Genomic DNA, 15,618 nt, shown 5'->3' with positions numbered 1-15,618 from the left:
GCTGAATCAACACATTGTGTTAAGTTTAACAGAAGCGTCCACATTTTATAGAACACTGACTGCACTTTATTACCAAAGCCAGCGATGTCCAGCACCCCTATGAAGTTGGAGGAAGTCTCGAAGGGGAAACACTGGTTCACCCGTTTGACCACGTGATCGAAGAGACGGCTGTACACCGCCTTGGCCAAGGCGTCGCGGGCATTATTTGCTTGTTCCACCTTTAGAGGCACCCTGCAGGGACGCACAAAGTGTGGCAATGAGAGACAGTCCAAAACTGGGGCATGCAAGTCTTTTATTAAATCCCTTATAAGTTTTATTTTTTGTTTTAATTATCCACCCAATTTAAGATTAGCTGCTTGAAGTGGCACGGTGCTGTTCGCCATTCAGCTCCTTCTAGTCAAGCTAGGTGATCGTTTTAAAGGTAGGATTGAAGTGAAAGAGGAGGTATTAAAACTAAAATATGAACTTTGAACTCTACTAGGCTCTCTAACGACACTTATTTTAAATCATTTAGAGGGGTTGACTGTGTGGACAAAGTGCAGTTCCTTAGCGGCCCAGAGTTCAACTCAGGTGTCCCTGCTGGGGAGATGGTGAATTTAATATTTAAGGGGTTTTTTTTTTTTTTGCTACAATAGCTCTTTACCCACTTTCTCCCTTATATTATATTCCATGCACCCAGTTTTGATAAGGAAAAAAAACCCTCATCCATTTCAAACAGGAATAGTCCTATCATGTCTCAGTAGAGAATAGGTTTTCTGTTTCACTATGCCATAAGTTAAATGCAGCAAGTCTTAAAAAACACTTCAGATCCTTATAGTTAATCTCTCTGACAGGCATTTTTATCAGTTACAATGTTTCATATGTGCATCACTTGGAGGCTCAGTCACCCCTGATACCATCACATCCACCACCCCTCTGTTACCCTCAACCTCCCAGGAGCAGAGTAGATCTGTCTGGGGGGTTTAATGACAAAGCCAGAACCCCTTAGCTCCACCTGCTCCCCAGACACCGGGCCTTTACTGTACCGCTCGGCCGTGCTCGCCCTGCCTGCCTCCTCAGATACAGGCTGCATTATTTATGTGGAGAAAACACTTCCAGGCCAGGCCGGCATCTGGCCCTCCTGAAATATTAATCCACCAAACCTGGCCCCATCACTCAAACACCACATCACCACCAAAGTACGCGGTAGCGGTGCCAGTGCTGCACCATATTTCTCTTTTTAACCTGCAGTCATGCAGAAGTTCAGTTTACCTGAGCAAAAACAGATTGTTCTCCTGTGTCCCTGAGGTTGGACAACTGCACAGTGGTGTTTGATTCACATTCTCACCGAGCTCTTTCTTACACAAAATAATCCAATCTATCATATACTCTGTTATACTTAGACCATAAAATAACAGGCTTAATTCAATGTGAGGACTTAATCTCTTCATCTTGCTCAATAAAGACATCTTAATACTTTGCAGGCTACTGTTAAGTACAGCAACAACTGCCTATCCAGTGCCAGTGTCGATTACATTCCAGTTGGTTAATCTCTGTCTAAGGATTAATAGCTAATTTTAGATCCATCATGACCTCACTGCCTTCACTCAGTTCACTTCAGTGGATAGATGTTTTTTCCCTCAGTAAACAAAACAGTGGCTTCTGGAAAAATTAAGAGAAAATCAAAACCATTTTCCTTCATAGAGACATGACCAAAAGAAGCAGCAAAGAGTCTCAGATCTGAAAAGATCAATACCCCTGTTCTTACTTGATAACTGTTCCTTTGGCGCCCCCTGCTGTAGTGAGCATGACTCTTGTTGTGAGGCTGACGCGCAGATCGTCCTGGTCCAGACCGAGCAGGTCGGCACAGTACTCCAGAGTCTGGCCTGACTGATTTTTTAGGACACAGCCGCCTGGAACATACATATATGAATGTAAACTGAAAAGGTTTGAAGTGAACATATCTAACCCCCAGACACACTGACTGAATAGACAGAAAGATAAAGAACAAACAAGAAAGGAGAAGGAGAGAGATATCATGGTTGCCAGGGTAACCAAGGTCTTATTTATTACCACTTGAGATTAAATTGTGGTGAAATCCAAAGACATAGGTCTGGTCTTCAAGAGTTTACTCGGTGATCTAATAACAATAGAATTCTATGTGCTCACATTTATTGTAAAAGCTGAGCGATAACAACTTGGTTTCTTAATTTGCACGTTCTGCTCATAGAACCTCTGATGGTCGTTTCAGTGAAAAATCTTACAGCACAGAGGAAGTTAAGTTTTTCTAATTTGTGGCAGCAGATTAGCTGGAAAAAACAGATGGCATAAATAGTGTTTAATGCTGTAGCTGAACAGATGACAACACTACGTAGAAAAGCTATAAAACTCAAGTGCACTGAAATTGTCCCGAGTACCGAAGTGCTGATAAACTCACAGATTATTAGGGGTGTAACGATTCTGAATACAAACATCCACAATCTCATACTGTGATACAAAACTGAACCATGGATTTGGAGAAACATAGTACTCCTAGACATTATCCTAAAAATATTGCAAACATTTTCAAATACAGCGTCTGCCTCACCCGAGGAGCTCCCTGTTTCTTCAAAGTCGATGTTGCCCAAATGCAGGACGCCAGCAACGACCCTGAACAGGTCCAGCTTCTCAGTGTCATCCAGACCGATCTTCTTCATGGCCACGCACATCCTGTTGAAGTCGCCGTGGTCGTCAAGAAGAGGGTCCTTCAGGGCGCCGACCTTTAGATGCTGCAAAAAACATGAGAGCATTAGAAAAGAGAAGAGAAACATGCAACGTGTAGGAGTTCAATTCAAATCACGATTTACTCAAATAAGTTCTATATTTTAAAAGTTTTACTCCGTTGAGGTTTTGTTTCAATCGTCCTTAAAATATTGAGTAAATCTGATTCTAAATTAAATTGCAGGAAAACCAATTGCCCACACTAAACTATAAAAGCCACATGTTAGAGATGAACAAACCAAAAATATCTAACACTAATGTGTTAAAAGAGCCTCCACCAGCAGCACACAGCAAGCACACACCATCCTATAAACTAAGGCTGCTCTGCTACAGTCGCCCTTGTCTCCAAATGTCTTGACAGCCACTGTATTTATACTTATCATGGAAAGACAGAACTGATCTAAAATTGTGCAACATGTCAGGATGATGAAAGTAGGAGGAACAGGCATGTAGTGTGAAAACCTCTTCAAGAATCATTAGGAGACAAGATTGTCATCATCATGTCTAATCATAGAGTGATAATTAACAAGGGCTGCACAATTATGATTCAATGTATTACACTGCATATATATGAGAGCATTGATAGTAATTGTATTGATGGGATGTTTAACAGCATTCTGACTAAAACGGCAAGTCTCCAAAATGAAATGTCAATCTTTATTCATTTGTGACTATGGAAAATATACAGTAATTGTGCAGCCCTGCATTGTACAGTATGACTGAAACAAAAAGCAATAAGCAAACATCCTTTGTTTTCCTATAAGCACCACCCAGCTCCAATTCCCCACAATCCTGGCAGATACATGCAGACAAAGAGGAAGCATGCACTACAAACACCAGCAGATAAAAAAAAACACCCTTATAGCCTCAGTGTTTACTTTAGAAGAAACACGGGATAAAGAGCAGAGAGCACAAAGCCCTGATAAGAAAAAGAAACATCACCTTATTGTCCTATATACAGTAACAGAGTGGCGGGACAGACAAATGTGAAATGGTTTGGTGTACATGACACACAGCTTACATGGCTTCCACCAATTAACTGGACACTGTTATGGATTTTGGAAGAACAAACTACAGTAAACATGTTGGATAAAGACCCAAAGAACCCTTTAATCCCACTTTAACCCTTTAAGTCATTGCCATTTTAAAATAAAGCCTCTTTATATAAAAAGGGGAACAACAAGTGTGATTATAATATTTGAGTGTAAAATCATGAATAGTAAGAGTGAATTACAGTGTCAAAGAATAAAGGTTATGATTGGCTTTTAAGGTGAAATAAGTTTCAATCATCGCACTTGTGTAATGAACGAATGTAATCAGCTAAATAAACCCATTATGAGTAAAACCCATTAACAAAGAACTGATAGCGCCGCCTTTGTTTATCACTATTTCACCTGAAACTTTGATTAGCATAAAAGAAGATATTATTCCATCTTAGAAAACAAGAAGTGGAATGAACATGTATAATTAGTCCCTGAGAGAGCAACCTGTCACACTTATTCTTCTAATTGTTTCATGATATTAATTACACGTCTCCTGCAGGCTTTTGCGGCGCAACTCGACGAGGCCCTGGCTCTTTTTCATGTCGTACATAATTCATCAATGCACAGACCTGAACTAATTTCTTGGCGTAAAATATTGCATTGACCAGTTTTCTGCATATCATTTCACATCCGGCGCAGATTTGCTTAAATGTAGTCTGGGATTTGATATCAGTCCAGTGTTTACACTTTTGTTGTCTGGGTAAACAATTATTACGCGGGAAGGAATTCATAGTGCTACATGGCAAGTGTCAAAATAATCAATATTCTGTCAGGGGTATTAAACTGGAAGAGAACGTGATGTTACCTCAGGACTCTTGCGATTCTGGCATGATTTGTTTATCAGAGTCCTTACTGGCAAAGTATCTGGTGCATCCTCGGTTCAGGTACTGCAACAGAGAAAAAAAAAAAACATCTTAGAAAATATTCAAACATAATTAGTATCTTGATAAATTAAATTCAGACACAGTAGAAATGCATACTGGGGGGTATCTGTATTGATTTTCTAAAAAGATTTGACTCTGTTGTCTTCCAATATTGCTCCACAGCTGACTAGTGGTGATTGCGTGAAGTAATTGCCTCTGTTGATGTGGGTGTCACCTCAGGGACCTGATATAATGACACTATGATAAACATCTGAAGGAACAGCTTGAGCTGCTTGTTGTTCCGTTAAGCATTGTTTTGTAGAGCATGTAGGAGAAAATAACGGCCCGGGATAAACACCTTTATGCTTTCTGACTATGCCCCCGCTGAGTTGATAATTGCATCGAAACAGGACATAATTCAATTGTGAAATATTTTGTTGCTGAAGGGACTTTGATTTCACTTGGGAGGACTTTTTGATTTGTGTCAAGACATCACTAAAAACGTGCTCAAGTGACATCTAGTGGGCTTCCACAGAACTACAAACTCATGCCAACTATAAATACTGAGAAAGAAAATGTGAATGACATTAAAAAACAGCTTTCAAAATGTTGATTTGTACCAGTTTTATCCGCAGTATCACATGGGTTCTTATTCTGGGAAACATTAACATTCTAAACTCTGGCGTCCATGTAAGCACCACTGACCCTGAAGCTGTCTGGAGAGTCCAGGTGCAGCTTCTTCTTGATGTCCTCAGACGCCCCCGCGCAAAGCCTGTAGAAGATGTGGTAGTTCCTCTCGTCATTACTTTGCATGCAAATCCTCGACTTCTCCAACAAGTAGTGGGAGACGAATCCACCTACGACTGGCATTCTGGCAAAACAGGAGAAAAAAATCAAGTCTCAAAATCTGATTCTAAAGTGCTTGGTCCACATACACACACACACACACACATACACACAAAATAAATTAGTGATGACCCATTACCTTGTCATTGAAGTGGATTTCCACAAACTTCCCAAAGCGACTGCTGTTATTATTCCGGACTGTTTTTGCGTTTCCAAAGGCCTCAAGAAGAGGATTAGCTGAGGTTTAAAAAGGGTAAAAAACACACTATCAGGATCACACTGCCCCAAAACACAACATACATATATAAATCAGTTTTAAGTTTGTTAATATATTACCTTCTACAATTCTCTCGTCAATATCTTGACCACTTCCGTAAGTTGTGGTCAGATATCTGTAGTATGGGGATGAAATAAATACAATTTAAAGACAAAAAGACACAAAACTGAATTCATGCTGGTGAGGGTGAAGGGAAGAAGGGGGCAGGAGTCAGGAGTCGTAATTCATGCGAGTTCCTACCTGAGAACAAACTTGGTGTTTTCAGTCTTTCCGGCCCCAGATTCACCAGAAACTATGATGGACTGGCTCATCTTCAGAACCTTCATGTCCCTGTAGGCTTTGTCGGCTAAAAAGGAAAAAAAAAAGCCCATCACAGATAACTTTCTAGCATAATACAGCACTTTTACTCCTTGTCTGCATTATTTGCACCTCTGACAGTGCTTACTTCAAAAGTAATGTAACTGTTGTGGTTTTTGGAGTAACATTACTTGACCGGGTGCGATCTCTCACCTATAGCGTAAACATGAGGTGGCAGAGTGCCCAGTGACTTCCCCTGGTACGACTTGATGGCTTCTGGGCCGTACAGTTTGGGAATGTCATAGTAAGGATTCACAGCTATCAAGATATTGGCCACATAAGTCTGCAAGAGATATAAAAGTGAGAATGGTTAGGGTCTTCTGCATTTGGAGAAAATTAACAAATAGCAAAAATACACATACATTATTGAATAATGAGGTGAAAATGAGCCCAGCGAAGGCTGCCGAGACTTGTTTCCCTGTCGTTCTTCCTTCATCTACCATCTGTCCCTCATTTCCTAAGTGAGTAACTGGGATCAGGATTGGGTTTTCTAGTCTGACTTTGTGACCCTATGCTAGCTTCCCTTCCCCCCCTTACCACCTGGTACCCCCCCCCCCCCCCCCCCCAGGGAAAACAAGGATAGGGATCCTCTCTCCCTCTGTCCTCTAACTTGTTACTCTATCTCCTTATGATGCAGCTGGATAGTAATGGCTTTAAGCCAGTGCAACAAATATTAAGGATTAATACAAGCACCATAGGCAAAGGAGAGAACTTACATAAATGTGGTCTTTATTGTACCGCACTCTCACGTTGTTCAGAAGTGTGGCTTCATTCAAGTACATGAGGGAACCTGAAAACAGGAAAAAAAAACACAAGCAAGAATAAAAATAAAATGATTTCTAGGAAAACAGCCTGTAGAAAAATGTTAACAAGCTACTGAGCGTTACATTAACTTACAGTTGTCATCGACGTGTTTGTTGACATCATCCTCTGCCGGGAAGACTTGGCTCATTGGAGCAAGAAAGGTCTGTAACATGAACAGTTTTCCTTCACATGATGTCACTTTCAGGAAAAAGACACGCTACAAGTTAAGTCGCACTGCCTCTGCAAATCCCTGCAAACTTTAAATACACGAGTATTTACTGTTTACATGCTGTTATTTGAAAAGATTATGACACAAAACAAATTTTATTAGCAGCCGATAAAAGGGTGACATATTCAACATCAGGGGGAAAAAAAGCATGCATAAACATGAATCATTCATTGTGCTCAAAGATCACAGTAATGATGTTTGGTGCGACAAGTTCCCAGGATAAATTAGTTACTGATATTCTCACTCTATTGTTTAAGAGTCTGAGTTAATGGAAATAAAGTCAATGGAACAAGCCGGCTGTGAGAGAAACAAGGGGAGACATGGCAGGATAATGAATAATTTGGTGGGAGAGCAACAGGATCTGAACACCTGAGTGAATAAGTGAGTGTGTATGGTGTGTGTGTGTGGTGCAGTAGAGACGCTGGTGGTGCTGTGCACTGTATTAAAAGCAGTCCCTTACTCCCTGCAGCATACAGTATATCAATATAATAAACACTCTCTTCCTCCATTTACATATTCATTACACTTCCTGCATCAATCCCCCTGCTTGTGTGTGTGTGTGTCTGTGAGTGTGACCCAGTCTGAGCCACAGTGTGTGGTTTATTACCACCAACAGCCTGTGAGCATAAACAGAATCTGTTTTGTACCTTGGCTCAATCTGGACATGGCCATCCACAATAACAACCATGTGAGAAATGTCTAACCAATAAAATTGACAAAGGAGGAGAAGCAGGCCATGGGCCATGTCCAGAGCCGAGGCACTAATGAGTTCAGCACTGCAGTAAAGAGACACTCAATGGGCCTTTCATTCCCTCGCTGAATGGAACAGTTTCTGTCCTCGCAGCAGAGCATAAAACTGATAACAATAGTTTAAAATTTTTCCGTGTGAGGTTCATTTGGAATAAAAGGAAGGAAGGATTAAAAGGTGGTTAAAAGGAATAAAAAGATCAAAATAATAATACTTAAAAATAGAAAGAATTAATACTTGCAGACACAACTTTTTATGAGAGAAACACAGATGCATAACATTAACACAAAAAATAACAAGGAGGAACTGTTCACGGGAGACATTTATTTGATAGTGGAAGAGAAGGGGAAAAACCGAGGCGTGAATAATAAAATGAATTATGGCTGAGTTCCATTTAGCTGCATCACATTCAGGGTCGTTGAGCGGAACGTTATTCGATCTGTGCTTTTGCTGCTATAACAAGCCAAAATGCCTCATGTCAGAAAGGTCTATAACACTAGCTGGGCTTCAAACATGACAAACGCAGAGGCGACTGCTTCAGTGCGTGTCTGTTGTAAACATCAGAGGCCTGCTTGCCGGGGACACGTGACGGCTCAGGTGTAACAGGTGGCCTTTACCTCCTAATGAGCAGCTCTCCCTCTAGGCAACACTATCAGCACACCTGCTGCCACCCTCTTTATTTATTCATGCCACTGTACATGCGGTCTCTCATGTTGCTCACATTTTACACATTGTTGTGCTAACGCCTTTTCTAACTGAGATCACACTTAAGATAGACAATGATGAAATTACAGAAAATATATGTTTTCATTTCATACACACTGCTTTGTGATTCTTTCATGAAACCCTTGTGCATGAACTTATCAACATATGCATTTGTGTCCTGCTAACCCTAACCCTAACCCTAACCCTGTGGTGATGATGCTCCTGGGATTAAGGCAAATAACAACTAATGTATGTGAGCCATGTGAAAGGAAAACAAGCATAAACACTATTTCTTCCTTCACCCATTCCTCAACTGGACTTTGCCTGCAAATGCAAAGCAGGGGTGTGTGTGTGTCTGTGTGTACCTGTATGTGTGACCCACCTTGCCCCTCTGGCTCAGCGGTTCTATGGTGAGCGCGTCGGCTCCTATGTCAACAATCATGCCCAGCTGGAACCCGTCGGTGGGGTGGGGTGCCCATACTGGCTTCCCATCCTCCATGGTTTCACCTCCAGTCAGCACGGCCACACAGCTAGGAGAAGGAAGGAGGCAGAAAATGAAAGCGGGGCAATACACATAAAGCATATACGTGGCTTAAAATAAATATGCAAAGTATTGTACACAGTTTTGCATTTTTTACTGAGGTACTTCAAACAAACTGAATCTGCTTTCTGTTCCCTGGGGCATATGTGACTTTTTTCTTCACAGTTGCTTGGGTGAAAAATAAAAACAAGATGTCAGCATTACTAAGACTGAGAGAACTTGGTCAATGTCACTGTTCTTTTTTGTCAACATTAGTTTTGACCGCCTAATCCTTATTTACATGGTAGCGAGTTCCTGTGTCCCTTCAAATCGTCATTTCACAGTCCTTGCCTTCAGACTTTGCTTAAGCTTTTAAAATAATGACACAGTGAGATTTTACTTGATGTGGAAACTGATCTACAGTGGCTTTTCTCTGTCATTTACACGATCTGACCCACTGATGCTGCCTGTTTAACTTTCTACTAACTGTTATTCCTCTCTCTGATCTTGTAAGAGAGAGGATTTCCCACTGGAACATGACTGGAGTTGTCTCCTGAGAGATACCTCCAACCCTGCTACCGCAAGTGACCTGACACGAACTGCACAGCCAAACAATCCTATTTGGAGCATCTCAGGTCTGTCAGTCTACATTTAGACGATGCATTGTCTGAGCTAAAGCAGCTTAACCTGAGGGTATGCTATCAAAATATGAAATCCTGTGGTTCGCTCTGTGTTCATATGTAAAATTATGGGTATTAGTAAAGTAGTTTCCAGTTTTTAGAGCCTTAGGTTGAGCAACAACACACAGCAATTACAGCCTACTTCAAACAAAGGAAGTAGGTACAACAATCTGTTTGCTTTAGTTTTTGGCATAAATTTGAAGTCTGGGGCAAAACATAATGCAGGCTGAGTATCTTAAGCACCGTTACTTTTGCCAAAACTCACAGCTTAACATACCTCAGCTTTATAACAAAACTGTAAGACTTTATTCTGTACTTGACAACAGCTGACGATCTCAAAACATCTTTGGTCAAATGTAAAAGCCAGGTTTCGTGTGTTCGGTCCCTGACAGCTAATCCTACAGCCACCGGGTTCTTCAAAGTAAAAGTGCTGACTTGAGTATCCAATTAGCTTCAAGGATTGAGGTCAAATGTCAGAGAGGATAGGTACTGGAAACTGCTGATGCAGCCTACGACGAGGAACTCAAAGCTTTACAGGTACATCAAATCAGCACCATGATGGATCCGCACCTAAGTACAGATCATCTCCATCTCCAGACCATTTCCATTTACTTTTTTTTTAAACTCATTATAGCAAGATAACACTGATCTTGCATTATCCTCCATTTTCTGTCAGTCAGTCATGATATTTTTATTACTTCTACATCCCAGTTGACAAATTCTGAAACAAGGGATGCAAAGACCTTTTTGAATATTTTATGCCTGTGTGTTGCATAATAACTTTGTAAGATGAGTCAGCTATTTCTCTGTTCCTGAAGAAAAGTTCCTTGCACGCTTTCAGCAATTAGGGAACATCAGTTAGACTTCTACTGCTTCATTATCAAGCTCACGCCACGTCTGGTCGATAACACCCACATCTGGCAAGTGCCTATTATGGACTTTTCTCAGTACATGCAACTGCAATTCCTGTCAGTTGCTCACTTGAAGGGTTTTGTAACACAAAGCTCAGATGGACCCATTAAAATAAAGACATACAAAACTGAGCACTGAACATCCTAGATCGCATTTTACCAAATGCTGGACAGGGGAAAACAGGATAGTTTGGGGAATGTCCATGCACCAGTGCTATTGAAAAACAACCAAAAACAACCTATTTATAGAAATATAAATGAATGAAAACTTTGTTTTCCTCTAAATGATTCTCAATGGAGTAATTATAAAAGACAAGTAAGCGAGCTGAATGTTATAACTGCTTCCACAGAAAGTGAATGTAAGTTCAGACATACGGCCTTGCTATCTAAATTTATTGTTATACAGCCCATCTGTATGTAGGCCAACAGCCAAATAAAGAAACAATATCTCACATCAAACAGTTAACTAAGAGGCAAAGTTTATGGATGATTGAAAAGCTTCTTGAACCTTTCTGTTGGTTGTAGAAAGCAGAGCCAATGAATAGTCTTCACACTGATTGACGCAATGTACTGTCAATAGAGATCAATACACAATTGGCTGCAGCATGTGAAGAGGCTCAGTCTGTAACTTTGAAAAACTCAGACTGTGTGCACATTTCTTGTTACCATATGCAAATCTGCAGTGATCATTTGATTATCGGACAGACAGACTAAAATCATAGGGCTGTTAATGGTGCATTTATGCAGCATACTCCTGTATTCAAACCACAATCAAAGATGTATGTAAGCAGGAGACTGGAAAAAAATGCACTAGAGACAGGGAGGATAAGCTTTCCCAGTCTGCTATCTTCAACCTTCAAGTGTGAGATCAAGGCTGGCGGGATAGTCAGGACTGTCTTTGTTAGATGACTGATAATCACAAAGCTTTCTCACAGTTTCCTACTTCTAGTTTAATTATGATTATGTCCACACAGGAAATACACTCGGCTCAAGTCCTCATGAACATCAAAAGCCTACATGAGAGCAAAATCTTACTATAAGTATGTATCAATATACAGAAAAGACAAGATGAATGCTTGGTTAACAAACAAACTAGTCTGCTGCAAACATGGCTCCATGCACAACATATACAGCACCACTCACTCAACTGAGAGCTTCAGGATCCACAGGCTACTTTTAAAGTGGACCTCTAAAGAATCTGGTATATCACTTAGGGGGGACAGCCTTGAGCCTTGAGGTCTACACCACGAAGCAAAGGCATCACTCACTGCTTCCAACAAAACTGAAACCATTCCCTCATGAGTAACTTTGACTCTGCAGCCTTAAATCCTCTTAGTATTTGACCCTAATCCAGACAGAGAGGTGAGACGCTTCAAGTGAGATCCAAGCCCTAACAAATAAAAGTCAGTTATCAGTTAGTAAGGGACAGTGCAAATCATACAGATGACACCCAAAGAAAAATACAGCGCAGAAGAGGAGGAGGAAATGAAAACATACACACACACACGCACACACATGAATGGACACCGGGGGCTCTGAGTCAAAGCAGGACACACAAACACGCCTCTTGTTTCCTGCCTCTTGTTTCCTGTTCTCTACCAGGCAAAAATAGGGAACATGGAAATTGCGTTGGGATATCGACAGCAGGGCAACAGGACGAAGATAGATGCACACGCAGGTCACACTTTCAAAGGTGCTCCTTTTCAAAACAAACAAGATAGATTTTCAGCGTAGACTTTACTACATGTTAGAGATGTTAAAATTAGGCGTACACAGAGAGACATGAGGCAGTTGAATGAAAACAAGACAAATTATTTAACTTATTAAATGAACAAAATGTAACCATGATAATGCTATAGGGGCACATAACACAGTAAAACCACAAGTTACTATAGAACAAAACAGTCATACTTTAGTGATACCATACTAGCTGAAAATAGGTTCTTGTGGCTTTTAGAATCAGTTCAAGATAACTTCTTAATTGGGTGAATTAAAGAAATCTCCACCCTCTGTACAAGAGACTAATGGTACTAAGCCCCTTATAAATAAGCCATAATGAGTACAGTGAGAGTCTGACAGCAAACAAGCACTCCACTAATGCAGCTAAGGCTAATTATTCAACAATTACAATGACTGGGAGTGAAAATACAGATAAAACTACAGCTACTGCACTCATTCCATCCATGTTAATGCGAGGATAATACAATGTACCTGAGTCTATTCCCTAAAAAGTGTAAAAGTTGGACACTTACGGCTTGTATCCCTCAGACAGTAAAGAAATACGTGCAGGGAGACGGTAACAAGTCCCTCATACGGATGTCAGGCTGTAGCTGTAGTCCAGCTTTCTCTGTCTTTCCTTCTTCCCGGAGCAGGATAGCAAAGGACAGGACGGGACGGAGCGGCAGTAAGGCTGTCAGGCTGACAGGCTGTGCTAGCGCTCCGGTGAGCACAGGTGACGTCACCCTGACCGTAAACTGCTGAAGGTGCGTTGAAGTGCCGCTCGTAAGATCCTGTGTCAGGTAGATTTTCTGTGCTGCAGGGGGAAATATAACGTGGTAAAGTAGTATAGCTCGCTTATCTATCTATTTGACATCCCAGACTTATTTTTTTACCCCAGAAATTTTCCGTTAACCAACATTTTAAACCTTTTTTAGGTAAGCATTTGACTTTTGATTGACTTTGATTGATCTAACATCCATTTTTGAAACATGCTTTGAGGTAAAACATTTAGATGGAATAGAAAAATACGTGAAAGCAGCACATTAATAGTACATTTGTGCTTGCACCCATACAGGATACTGTAACTTTGAAAATTACAAAAAAGTGTACATGTTGTAGGGGACCTTATTTTACTACTTCCATGTATTACATTGTGTTTACTCATCATAAAATGGAGTGAGAGAATACATTCAGTACACACCAGACTACTTCACTGGCTGCAATGAAAAGACAGCAAATGTTACCTTGTGAGTCATGAATATTTGAAGGGCATGTAATCTAAAACTTTTGGGGGGATTTTTGAAGGAGACACCCAATCCACCATTGAAAGCCACCACTGGGTTTGTAAATCTAATTAGGATATCTGACACTCCTGTATTGGACCATATCTGATTACCAACACTAGATGACAGCATGTAAACATTAACATGACATTTTTTTGTTCACAAGTTTAAAGTCTGAGTTAATAATTGCATGACGTCCTAAATAATGCATAACAAAGACTAAGACCTCTTGACTGTATCAGACACTGACATATTTTGTTTTCCAAATCTAACAGCAACTAATTTAGCTGCAATGTCTGAGAATTATGCATCCCATTATTTAAATATTTTTTTACACTCTGGTAAAGATCAATAAACACAAACAACCACTGCAACATTATTTCTGTTACAAACTGGCAATTGACATGGAAGTTTCTTAGCCTTAGTCGCTTAGTCTCTTCAGCATGTTATTTTTATTACGTGATATGTGGGTCAGTGTGCTACTGACTCAGTAATTGCAAATAAAGCAAGATATGAAATTGTGCACAGACAATGTGTTTATACCCAAGTCCACTTGGACTTGCTTGCAAGGATAATGTCTCCATCCTGTGGCCATACTGGGGAGAAGCAGATTTGGATGTCTGAGGCCAAATCCCAAACCAATTATTAAAGCTGCGAGCAGCGTTGAACGGGCCCTCGCACCCGGCGCCCGTCGGGGGAGCGGCAACCGCGGGACCCCGGCAACCGCGGGGTCAACGCAGGTCGCAGGGCACACGCTGGCGTAACAGTTCACACTTCCGAGATGTAAAAATTTTAAATAAAAGCTTTTATGCTAATTATTTTCTGTCATAATATTTTTCAGAGCTCATCATCTGTGACAGCTCTTGGCTCTCCTGACTGTAACCTCTCTGTGGCAGCTTCTCACAGACTCAATCAACTCCTCTTCCCCTCCCCCCTCAAACACAAACACAAACACACACACACACACAGATACCCCCTCCCAAAAGGAGATAAAACTCAGTTTTAACTTGAGTTTACAAGCTTTGAGCTTTGAGCAAAAGCATTTTTTTGCAAGTTCTGTTATTGGGTGCATATATAAATCATTTATGCTTAAACAAGGCTTATAATGAAGTTATTTGAACAGTGAATATCTCATCTGCCTAAAGTCAGGGCGAAGCCACTAACCAGCTGTAGGGATGGGTATCATTAGGATTTTATCTTTATCCATACAGACCCCTATCAGTCCAGCTCAGACTGTTACTGGTTTAAGAGAGTGAAGTTTATAGCAATTTGCAAAATTTGGAGATTAGTGACAAACTAACCAGTTAGACTACATACAGACAAGCTTTCATTTTAGCTGTTAGTAACAGTTTGCCATGAGCTTAACCAGCGTGCTGTGCTTCGTGTTAAACATGTCATGAGACTGTGGACAACGTTTGAGCCAGCTTTGACATCTGCAGATATGAGTTTCTGAAGAGGGGCCTGCTGAGGTTAGATGTGCTGAATAATATCCATTTTCATATCAGAAAAAACACTGCATTAAACATTGTCTTAGCTCACTGAGCTGAGGTCAACAGGTAATATAACCAACCTGTGAGGTGGCTCACCCCCGTAAGATAAACACATAAATGATCCCTGATAGAACCGATAATTAAAGGCACATCAGTGACAGGGAATGCTATTAAAACTAAACTATAAACTGGTGACATTAACTGCAAAAGAAGATTTTTATTGATACATTTCAGGTAGAATTTAGTTTTCAATAAGGAAAATGCTGTAAGAAACCTGAATTTGTTGCAACAAATTTAAAATAAAAGCTTTTATGCTAATTATTTTCTGTGATAATATTTTTCAGAGCTCATCATCTGTGACAGCTCTTGGCTCTCCTGACTGTAACCTCCCTGTGGCAGCTTCT

At 40.6% G+C, this 15,618-nt stretch overlaps 1 protein-coding gene across 1 annotated transcript in view; it reads right to left on the bottom strand.

Moving 5' to 3' along the window:
* myo6b (myosin VIb) overlaps nucleotides 1-13,259 on the bottom strand; it is a 39,902-nt gene extending 26,643 nt beyond the window's left edge. Inside the window, 14 exon segments of the mRNA XM_053825518.1 lie at nucleotides 74-231; nucleotides 1,748-1,892; nucleotides 2,567-2,747; nucleotides 4,588-4,608; nucleotides 4,610-4,669; nucleotides 5,351-5,508; nucleotides 5,624-5,728; nucleotides 5,828-5,883; nucleotides 6,009-6,114; nucleotides 6,279-6,408; nucleotides 6,842-6,915; nucleotides 7,023-7,092; nucleotides 8,994-9,141; nucleotides 12,975-13,259. Of these exon segments, the coding sequence (XP_053681493.1) occupies nucleotides 74-231; nucleotides 1,748-1,892; nucleotides 2,567-2,747; nucleotides 4,588-4,608; nucleotides 4,610-4,669; nucleotides 5,351-5,508; nucleotides 5,624-5,728; nucleotides 5,828-5,883; nucleotides 6,009-6,114; nucleotides 6,279-6,408; nucleotides 6,842-6,915; nucleotides 7,023-7,092; nucleotides 8,994-9,110 (1,381 nt within the window). The 5' untranslated portion in view covers nucleotides 9,111-9,141; nucleotides 12,975-13,259.
* Between the last annotated feature and the right edge of the window lie 2,359 nt (nucleotides 13,260-15,618).

Source organism: Lates calcarifer, linkage group LG19 (assembly GCF_001640805.2).
Source record: "Lates calcarifer isolate ASB-BC8 linkage group LG19, TLL_Latcal_v3, whole genome shotgun sequence".
Lineage (NCBI taxonomy): Eukaryota > Metazoa > Chordata > Actinopteri > Centropomidae > Lates > Lates calcarifer.
Note: the sequence above shows the minus strand (reverse complement) of the source record. Positions and strands in the feature narration are given on the sequence as shown.